This window comes from Terrapene carolina, unplaced genomic scaffold (genome assembly GCF_002925995.2).
Source record: "Terrapene carolina triunguis isolate 2854851 unplaced genomic scaffold, T_m_triunguis-2.0 Scaffold189, whole genome shotgun sequence".
NCBI lineage: Eukaryota > Metazoa > Chordata > Testudines > Emydidae > Terrapene > Terrapene triunguis.
This window is the reverse complement of record NW_020664540.1, coordinates 10,394,652-10,406,003: the sequence shown is the minus strand read 5'-3', so window position 1 is coordinate 10,406,003 and position 11,352 is coordinate 10,394,652. Positions and strand designations below refer to the sequence as shown.

The following is an 11,352-nucleotide window of genomic DNA, read 5'->3' as shown; positions in this document are numbered from 1 at the left end:
GCATCTGCCGGACTGGGGCTTTCCCTTCAAACACTATGGAAGACTATGCCACCTGCCTCCTCTCCAGCACCCTGCGAGGGGAGCAGATTAGCTGGAAACTCTGAGCCTCATTCAAAGCCCACTGATATCAATGGGCATCTTTCCATCGACTTCATCCGGCTTTGGATCAGGTCCTCTTGAGCGTCACCTGACAGTTTCGCAGGCCCTCTGCTGCTTCCCATAGGCTTTTTCCACAAGAGGCTGCACCCTGGCCCCCAGATGGACCACAAGGCAGACATTGAACATGACCAGGAAGTGTAGCGCATCTCAGCGAGCTTGGAATTTCCTGCTGCGGCAGCTCACGTCGCACCATAAGCAGGGGCGCTGGAACAATTTGTATAGTGGGGGGGGGGCCGAGAGCCATGGAACCAAACTGCAAACCCTGGATATAATGGAAACCACTTCAAGCCCGGGGGTGCTGCAGCCCCTCCCGCACCTAAGTGCTGTTTAACCATTGGGACGTTTGCATTTATCTGTCAGACCCTACTTCAGACACAGCTGTTACAGCCCTGTGGTTAGCACACGCGCCTGGCAAGGGCAGAGTGAATAAAATCCGTGATATTCCCGAGCTGCTCTTGGCTGTCAAACACACCATGACAGACAAGAAGAGAGACATGCAGCTGTTTCATTTAAATGCAGCTTCATCATTTCCACAGGTAGCCTTCCTTTTAATTTCTTATGAACTTAATGACAGTGGGGGGAAAAGAGAAATGGTTGAGCGTACAAAGTTAGCGCTTCCCAAACTACGGCTTTATTAGCACAATGAAAGGCCGGGGCGGCTCACTAGCAGCTTTTCCAATCCGGCAAGCTGACATCCCCACCTGAGGGGCCCTGGCCTCCTTTCAGGGCTTGGCTACACTCGAAACTCCAAAGCGCTCCCGCGGTAGCTCTCCCAGCGCTGCAGGTACTCCACCTCCACAAGGGGATTAGCTTACAGCGCTGGGAGCGCGGCTCCCAGCGCTGGGGCACTGTTTACACTGGCGCATTACAGCGCTGTAACTTGCTGCGCTCAGGGGGGTGTTTTTTCACACCCCTGAGCGAGAAAGTTGCAGCGCTGTAAAGCGCCAGTGTAGCCAAGGCCACAGTGCGGCCACAGCAGCGTTATTTACATTCCTAGCACTGGGTTTCCCCACCCCCACCCTTCCTCTTTTCCTGCTCAATCAACACAGGCTAGACATCTACTGCACAGAGCCCACCCTGCTGTTACCCCTTGTGAACAATCACTAGCAGGAGCACAATGCAGAGGCTGTCATTGCAGAAAGCCCTGCTGATTCCCAGCCTTCTGGGTCTCACTGAGCCATCCCGAGTCCTCTGATTCTCATCTGCCCCAGCAGCTCACCTTCCCGCTACCAGCTCAGATCTGTCTTCCAGGGCATTGCCACTGGCAAAGAGCCCAGTGAGGCCAGTTACTAACCTTGCTGCTCCTAAGTCAGTTACACTCACTCCTACAGAATGGTTCATGCCCTTAGCCCATACGTTCTTCCTGCACCTCCCCCTTTAAGATGGAAGAACAGTTTCCACAAATATCCCGCAGTTGCCTGTATAGTCTCTTGCTCCCAGCCTGCTAAAAGCTGATTCTGGCTGAGACAACAGTAATTAAGCTGAGCCGGGATGAAAGTCACTCTGCTGAAGGCTTCGCTTCCACCATCAGACCTGGCCACAAGCCCTGCCACCTCCTCAAAAAGTCCAAAGGAAAAGACCTCCCCATTACCAGACGCCCCAGCTGGAGCAGGTAGTTAAGCCAGCAAAGTTCCTCATTTCGTTAATGTAGCAACATCCCAAAACCATCTCCCCTCCTCCAAGCAACTTCAGAGAGAGAGAGAAGAAAAGAGTGGGCATTCATTTCAAGTGGAAATGCTTCTCCTAGCTAGGACTGATCCCTAGCTCTGAGGGAAAGAGGCTTTAACCATTTGTTATAAGAACAAACAACCCTGGCGCTTTGAAATTTAAATAATTGCTATATGTTTCCCATGTGGATTTAGGCAGGATCCTTGAGATCCAGACCTCATGGACAGAGACACCTGGGAGCACCAGTGAGTGGCAGAGTAGCAAGTGGCAACAGAACAAATAGGTGATTGCTGCCAGGGGATCTGGGACTGCCTAGCAAGGCAGGAAGACCAAAGACCCAGGGGTGGAAGACAAGAGTCTATCTGGAGGTGCTGGGAGGGAAAACCTGTCCCAGAGGGGTGCTTGAAGGAAGACACTCTCCAGGGGGACCCCAACATTTTGTTGGAACTGGCTCTGTTTAGCCTTCGTCCACCTTTATTTTCTGTGTGTTTGTTGAGAAATTCCTGACTCACCGTGCAGAGTTGTCAGATCGGAAGACTCATCAATAGGCGCATTTCAAATCCTGCTGGTCCCCTCTTTCACTATCAAGGGAAACCACCGTAACATGGGAAAGAGATACTGCAACGTACCTCGGTTTGGGTGAGCAAACTCCATTGCTTGTTATTAAACATCACATTTGTGCATGACATTCGGCAGACCACTGACCTTCCGTTTCCACTATCCCAGAGGAGGAATCCCATTTTTCCGGTTCGCACTGTATACGCTGGTTGGTATGTGAGCTGTTTCCTGCACAGTCAGCAGCCAGTCCGATTTTCAAAGCATAAACCTCAGCTTTGCCCGCACAATCACGTGCCTGGGCAGTGTTTGATCACTATCATTTGTGCATGCCAACGAGAGAATTTACACACTCAAATGCTACCGGCCCCCACAGGGTGGAGGGTATGGGCAGGGTGATAGGGCAGAAGTGGGGCCTCCCTGTATCTCTGGCTTCTGTATCATCCCCATTGGTGTAACTTACAGGGCTTTGCTATGTCGCATCTTGGCCATTAGCCAGTCCTTTTCACCTTTACAAAGAATTCAATCAGACCCTGTCTATTCTTCAAACACGTCTCTCGTACTTCTTTCAAAGATTTAGAGGGATCGATCTAGAGAAATGAGCAGCCTCCTGACCTTACTTGACTCATCTTGTCTCCTCGACTCGTAGCAGCTTTAGTCAAGGTTCCCTCTAATAGGGGCAATTTCCAACTTGGGAATAAGGATTTTTGCAGAAATGTAATATGGCTGCAGAATGAAATAGCCATCTCACGGCACGCCAGAGCAGAGGAAATAAGGGGCATTTTTTAAAACACAACAACAACAATAAATGGCACATATTCTGGGTTGAAACAACCAATCAACCAACCAGCTCAGCAGCAATGCCCCTTCTTTGCTGTTCAGTTCCAGAAACATGTTTTGCTAATTCACTGTGTTATTTTGCGATCAACTGAACATGTTGATGCTGCTCACGCTTGCTGATGAAATGACCAGTAAGGCCACTTTCCTCCAGCCTCAGCCCCCTGTGGCCGCACGTACTACAGCCTTGATTGCCTTTCCACCTATGGCCACACGCACCCCATCCTAACAACTTCCTAATCTATGGCTGCCTTCACTCCAGCCTCAGCTGCCTTTTGGCCTGTGACCACAAGTTCCCAATCTGACCCCATTGCACCCACAATCACACATACTGCAGCCCTGACTACCTTTCCTATTTGGCCACATGTATCCCAGCCTTGACCTCCTTCCCCACTGATGGGGGCCTTTGCTATCTATAACCATACGTACCCCAGCCATGACTGCCTAGCCATCTACAGTCACATGCACGGCAGCCTTGTGCTGGCACAACTTCTAAACCTGATCTAAATCTGGTCCAAAAAAATCTGTCAGCCACAGGTGAGGTCCTCTTCAGCACTCAAGAGGAGGAGAGCTCCTTTTGCATGAGCCCTCAGCCTGTGCTTCGTTTGCCTTCTGTACTGCATCCCACACACCACCTGCTTTCCTGATCAATCAGATGACAGGACACAGCCACAGCATTATGCACCTTCCATGTTGCAGAGGGCCACAGGTGTTTGTGACGCTTGTAAGAGTTAGTTACCAATTGTGAAAAGAGACAGACACTCGATTATTATTTCTCTAGCACCGCTAAGAGGGCAGAGCTCCGCTTGATCGGTGAACCACGCCAAACAAATAATCAGACGAGCCCCTTAAGATGAAAACTCTCTAGCCTGCTTTTTCCGTTTCTTTTGCCTGCTTGATATTCCAGCGGCACACTGAATAAAAGCTAAGAGATTCATGCAAAGAGCATCTTAGCATTTGTCAATGTGCGGGCGGTGGCATTTGTTGTGCTGTTATAATGCTGGTGAAAACTACACTGAATATTTAGGCTATGAATCATGTTTTGTTGCCATTTCCGTATGTTTTCCCTAAACATGGAACACAGTTAAAAGGAGGATTTTTAAAAAGGACAAGGGAAATTGGGGCAAGGAATGTACAAATGAGTCTATTATTATGTCTATAATTGGACTGTACTTGGGCGTCTCCCTGTTGACAAGGGAGGCGGTTCAAGTGTGTAGTTTGTTAATTAAGCAGAACAGCTAATTTTAGCACTGACAAACTCTAGCTCCGGTAATATAACATTTACAGTTAACTAATTGGACAGAAGTCATTCTCGGTGAAGGTTTCCATCCTGAAATTAGGTGACAGCAATAATTATGATTAGTTACCACCAGCTGGAACAAAAATATTACACTGTGATCAAAACAAAGTCATCATCCATTAGCATCGGCTCCAGCTGTAACAATACGTATTCTGCATTTCAATGAGGTGCACTGTGTGAATGTGTAATCTCACTACTGTGTAAAAACAAACATCATTGCGCATTACATTTAGAATACAACATGCCTGTTTTGCCAGGATGTAAAAACCACTACACAGTGGCACGTGGTGGCTGATAGCAGTGATGCAGCACAAACGCCTTCCTTTTGCTCCCTCTTCTCCCCTTGCCCCCGAAAAAGTCATTGGAAATCACAACGGCTCCGCAGTCAGGTTCAAAATTCATCTTCAGAGCTATCAGCTAAGAGCATTACTCGATCTTGCATGCTGTTAAATTCCCTCTGCTAAGGGAAAGAAAAGAAACATTGCACAGATTCAATGACAGGGGCAAAAACTTTCAATTCCTTCACCCGCCCTCCCCTGCTATAATTAATATAATCTAGAGCAGTGGTCCATTCCAACCAAACACACAAAGATGCTCCACAATTAGCTTGTATTTACTTTATGAACCAGAAATGGGAACAGGAGAGTGGTCAGGAGAGCAGATCTGGGTTTTCTTTACATGTGCTGTACCTTTCTTTTATGCCTTTTGGAGCCGTTTCTCCTTCGGCGATTCATGATCTTAATGCTGTAGAGTGCTCCCAGGATAAACAGGGCTCCAGCTATACCGACCCCCACAGGAACCAGCATCCCAGACATGTATCCCGCCTACATGAAAAAGAGACAATCACAGCAATACTAAAGAGGCAAGCAATTCAAGGTGGTCCTTTTTCTACTAGCGTAAGACTGCAGTATATTTCTATGCTTCATTTTACAGTATGAAAACACCCAAACACAGCCACCCTTGAAAAAAGTGGGAAGGGCTCAGAGCTATTTATAACACCACCTCGCTTTTATATCATGCTTTTCATCAGTAGCTCTCCAAGCGCTTTATAGGAGCGGTATCATTATCCCTTTTAAAATGCATGGAGACACAACAAAATAAATGGTCTAGCCTTCAGATATACACATGTATCAGCCTCAGTTTTTGCATAAGAACATAGGAGCTGACAGACTGGATCAGACCCGAGATCCTTCTACTCCAGTTCCTGATTCTAATAGTAACCAGAGCCAGCTGCCTCAGAGGAGAGTGTAAAACTGCTGCAGAAGGCAGATATAGGATAATCAGCCCCCCCCCCCCCGATCAGTTTTTAGTGAAAGCAAGATAATTTGCTATATAACCTTAGATGGGTCTCTTTGCACGACCGGGCCTATTGAGGTGTTTGTACTGTGCTCAGCACTGTGGGATCTGAAGATTAGGGACAGACTGAATGAGTTTCAGACAACATCAACCCCCTCATGTGTTTTAAATCCCAGCCAAACCTCTAAAGGGTCAAGTTCCATTACAAACTCTCGGTTAAAGTCACCACTGGCTGCAACTCCACTGACGTCCCTCTAGTTACCTACGTAGGTCAGTGTGAATTTGCCCCTTTGTCTTTTTAAGGCTGGCTGGGGTTTAGAGTTGGAATGACTCTTCGCTCACCTCCAGCCTGTAACCAGCTGTGCTCCAATGGCTGCACAGGGACAATGAAAAACGCAGGATTTGACAAGAGTTACCACAGTTCCGTACTCTTCAGAAAGGAAATAAATGAGGCACTGGATTGCAAATGCTGTGGGCAGGTTGTGCAGTGTCACTGCTACCAGGTGACTGAGTGGGGGAGAGAAAAAAGCCTATGTTGTATGTCTATAACTAATTGTGTGCCTAGACGGGCACGACAACAGTCCCATTGCATGTTGAACACCACACCCCTGAAATGAGGTGTGCCTAAATCAGAGCACAGAAATAAAGGGGCCTGGGCTTACGTGAGCTCAGGGTAGGGAACAACTGGCCAGGAGCTTCAGTTCTCTTATGGAATCACGGCCATTTCTTTGCACTCCCTGGTGCGTGGTTAATTGTGCGCTGCTGTGTGCTTAAAATGCATTCTTTGAAACTGTAGTCCCACTCAGCCAGGGCTAACGTCGCCCTCCACCCAAAGGCCTTCTGTCCCACTTATCTGCCAGGGTGGGTCTGTGTGTGTGTGAGGAATAGCTGTTGTACAAGGATGTCGGGGGATGTTAGTCCACATAAGCAGGGCCGATGAGAAGGGGGGAAGCCGGTACAAATTACCGGGACCCGACGGTCCGGAAGGGGGCCCGGCCCCCATCCCCCCCCCCCCCCCCCCATCGGCCCTGTTTAGCCAGTCCGCCCTTGCTGGGGGGCCCGAAAAAAGTCCGGGCCCGGCTTCCCCTGCCTCTCGTCGGACCTGTTTAGCTTGTCCGCCCTTGCTGGGGGGCCCGAAAAAATTTTTTCACCAGGGCCCGAACCCGCTCTCGGCGGCCCTGCACATGAGTGTGTGGAGTGGCTGTCGTGCAAACGTATGGCTGCAGAGAATAATGGTCATCCTCCATTTTGGAAGGCGGGGTTCTGGACTGCAGAGAGCAGGACACACTGGCTTGCCGTGGGCGCTCATTGTTGGGCTAATACCCAGGGCCGGCGCAACCCATTAGGTGACCTAGGCGGTCGCCTAGGGTGCTACAATTTGGGGGGCGGCGACCGCGGCAGTATTTTGGCGGCAGTACCTTCCGCCGCCTCTGTGGGGGGCAGCATTTAGGGGCGGGACCTTCCGCCACCTAGGGCGACAGAAAAGCTGGCAGCGCTCCTGCTAATACCTCTATACAAATAATTAGGCTGTTAAATACAAGCTCTCCATTCTGTAATAAGGAGAACACCACATCGATGGGGGCCAAACTGGCATTGGCAGGGAGTCTGCACTGCTTACGAAAGCTGGTGCAAACAATGGATTTTTCAGTTTGCTGGAAATCCTGGGGAGAAAAATTGTTTCAGGTCAACCCAAAATTGAACATTTTCAAAATTTAGGACAAATCAAAAAGTCAGGAAAAAATGCTTCAACTAGAGTGTTTCGTTTTGATTTCAAGTCTCCCCACCCTGTTTTAAAATTAAAATTGAAGGTAATTTTGAAACAAAAAGTTGGATCAAAGGTGTCAAAACAAAACTCATGATTTTTTTCCCCAACTGAAATAAGTCACCAAAATAAACACAAATTTGCTGAATATTCTGGTCAACCCAAATCGGCTTTTTCCACCAAGACAATGTTTTGGCTGAAAAATTTGGCTCCGGAGGAGGTCTCTGTACTAGCTTCAGACAGGCCAATGGGGAGGGAGGTGCTGTGGACATGATAACAGGGCGGCGACAGGACCTATGTTTAAACTGATCCAGTGGCCCAAGATTTCCTGCCCAGAGGGATGCTATTCCAGCCCAGCCACTGAAATAGTGGCGGCAGAGGAGTTGTACTGCAGCCCCAGACTGTGCCCACAGATTGGGGAAAGAGGGTAAATGCCCAACTCCATCCCACTCCCACTTGGTTCCATGCACAAAGCCAATTTACTCTGTCTGTTTGTAAGGAGGGGTGAATTTCCTGCTGCATAATTTAAGTGGGCAGTACAGTGCTACTAAGGGAATGCTGTTATCACAGCAGAGGCTAGGGTGACCAGTCAGCAAATGTGAAAAATCGGGACGGGGTGGGGGATAATAGGAGCCTATATAAGAAAAAGACCCAAAAATCGGGACTGTCCCTATAAAATTGGGACATCTGGTCACCCTAGCTGAGACGCAACATGTAACTCAGCCAAGAAGAAAACCCCCGCCGTGAGAAATGCAGCGAGGATAATCTGATTTAAATTCACTATTGATTATAAGAAAATTTGCATTGCCTGGGAGTTTATAATCTGGGAAATGGCCAGCAACCAAAAAAAAAGAATATTTTGGAAATAACTTCTAGATTTACAAAAACACTTTTAAAAAAATGTGTGTTGTTTTACATTGTACTGTTTTAAATGAAAGTTAGCCCACATTTTTAGTGCTCCTATGGTTTGGATGCACCCAACATTTGCACAAGCAAACAGCTCTGGCATTGCACACACAGCTTAGTTAGCCAGGTCCTTATCCTTCCATATATGCACACACAAATGCAAGGGTAAGTGTCCAAAATGGTTTTGACACATATAGATGGATACATGCACAATTCAGAGGCCTGCTGAAATTGGGGGCCTTTTAGTTTTGGTCCTCATTCATTTGCAATCATACACATTCAGCTGAGGGAGTCTTGAGCTAGAACAGAGGTGGGCAAACTACAGCCCGGGGGCTGCATCCGGCCCTTCAGACGTTTTAATCTGGCCCTTGAGCTCCAGCCGGGGAGCGGGGTCAGGGGCTTGCCCCACTCTGCGCTGCTTCCAGAAGCAGCAGCATGTCCCCTCTCCGGCTCCTACGCGTAGGGGCAGCCAGGGGGCTCCACACACTGTCCCTGCCCGAAGCGCTACCCCCGCAGCTCCCATTGGCCAGGAACCGTGGCCAATGGGAGCTGCAGAGCAGCGCCTGCGGACGGGGTGGCAAACAGGGCCACCTGGCCATGCCTCCGTGTAGGAGCCGGAGGGGGGACGTGGTGCTGCTTCTGGGAGCTGCTTGAGGAAAGCGCCGCCTGGAACCTGCACCCCTGACCCCCTCCCGTGTCCCACCCCCCTGCCCCAGTCCTGATCCCCCTCCCACCAGCCGAACCCCTCAGTCCCAGCCTGGAGCACCCTCCTACACTCCCAACCCCTCATCCCCAGCCCCACCCCAGAGCCCACACCCCCAGACGGAGCCCTCACCCCCCCCTGCATCCCAACCCCCTGCCTCAGTCCAGAGCCCCCTCCCACACCCTGAACTCATTTCTGGCCCCATCCCAGAGCCTGCACCCCCAGCCGGAGCTCTCACCCCCTCCCGCACCCCAACCACCAATTTTGTGAGCATTCATGGACCTCCATACAATTTCCATACCCAGATGTGGCCCTCGGGCCAAAAAGTTTGCCCACCCCTGAGCTAGAAAAATCTGACACATGCTTTTTAACCATAATTGCTTTTTTCTTCCATAAACCACTAAGTGGAAAAAAGCTATTCGGCAAGCATTGCCTTTGGATTTTAATCTGGAGAATGAAAATACATACTCTCCCCTGAGAAAGAAGTTGTTAGTGAGAGCTGATTTATACATTGTCCACATCATAAACCCCTCTTAATATCATGGCTTTATCAGAGCTGTTACAGGAATGTAGCCATGTTGGTCCCAGGATATTAAAGACAAAGTGGGTGAGGGTCCAATAAAAGATATTACCTCACCCACTTTGTCTGTCTGGTACAGGAATGGCTTTTCCCATAGTAACAGCTTTATCCCTGTATCCCAAGGCCTGAGGAATGTGTTTGCTGTTTGTTTGCATTCACTGGTTGTTTAATGGCACATTACTGCATGCTGCATGTGCATTCTTTGAAAATGTAGCCTCACTCAAAAGGAAAGACAACTGCCTGCTTTAAAGTGACTGCAAAAGGAGGTTAGGAAGAATACAGTTGAATGGCTAAGTTTCAGAGTTAATTAAGGTGCCTTAATTGTGTGACCTAATTAATACACTATGGGCATTTCTATTCCTGGAACTTTGCTGTGAGTGCAGACTGCAAGGGGAGGTTGAAACGCTTGCTGTTAGCATTAGCCCAGGCATGGTTTCCAATCCAGAAATCTGTGTTTGTTCTGTGTCAGAATCTTGATTCTCTAGCCAGCCATGACCCTAGCAAATCTGTGCTCCTTTCTAGAGCTTCCTCATGCAATTGTGTCAGGGTCCTGTATCCAAATGCCCGCAGTATGGGCTAAATCCAGGCCCTACTCCCTCACACCCTAGCCTGTGGAGCGCTGCATGTATACTCAATGGGAAACCCCACTTCAGGGGCAGCTGTGTAGCCACTCCTCTGCCCCCAGCCCCGGGGGTGGAACCTGACTGCTCCCATGAAGGTGATGTTTGGCAGGTTCTGCACATGAATAGGGCCTGCCTGATTCCACAGGGCTTGGAAGGGTCAACAACATAGGACCTTAAAGAGGCCACACAGGGCATCACTCTACATGTTGGCTGCAAGTGGGATAGAGCTAACTGGGGTAAAGAACCCCCCTCATGACATTTGGAAGAGGGGGAAGACACTCCCATGATATCTAACCACCGCCCCCCAAAACCAAAGAGGAAAGGGGACATCAGTTTAGTGACCCCTTATCTGCCCATCCCCTGTGGCATTTCCACAGCCCTTGAAGGGAGGACAGAGACAGGATTGCATGGATGGCTCATTTACATGCTCCCTGCCTCCCAAAGCGGTTCCACGCAGCATTCGCGCAGAACCACGGCATGCTACCTTTGGCACAGGGCCTGAGCTGTCAGAGATCAGATGGGCTGGTGGAGAATTGGGACAGGAGGCAGTAAGGGGTTCAGGAATGCAGTTCTGAGCAGAGAAGAGAAAATATTAAGCCTAAATCTTACTAGGAATCTCAATAGGAAAAAGGACGCAAGAGGGTGAGTGAGTGGTTTTATTTAGCATTTTATTTTGGGGTGTTTATTTTTTTGAACTGGAACAAAGTGTTACTAGATAATATAAAGTAGCATGAAAAAAAATCAGCCCCAGTATAAGTCCCATCCCCTGGGATTCTAGATTCTAGGACAGGAAGGGCCCTCGAGAGGTTATCGAGTCCAGTCCCCTGCCCTCATGGCAGGACCAAATATTGTCTAGACCAACCCGGATAGACATTGATCTAACCTACTCTTAAATATCTCCAGCGATGGAGATTCTACAACCTCCCTAGGCAATTTATTCCAGTGTTTAACCACCCTGACAGT

General features: G+C 49.0%; 1 protein-coding gene across 2 annotated transcripts in view; it reads right to left on the bottom strand.

Moving 5' to 3' along the window:
* Positions 1 to 1,061: 1,061 nt before the first annotated feature.
* ARMH4 (armadillo like helical domain containing 4) overlaps positions 1,062 to 11,352 on the bottom strand; it is a 114,445-nt gene continuing 104,154 nt past the window's right edge. For both annotated transcript variants that reach the window (XM_024223846.2, XM_026654267.1), the window contains exons 7-8: positions 5,209 to 5,343; positions 1,062 to 4,979 (exon numbers count right to left, since the gene is read on the bottom strand). In XM_024223846.2, the coding sequence (XP_024079614.2) occupies positions 4,911 to 4,979; positions 5,209 to 5,343 (204 nt within the window). In that variant the 3' untranslated portion in view covers positions 1,062 to 4,910. The remainder of the gene's footprint in view (positions 4,980 to 5,208; positions 5,344 to 11,352) is intronic.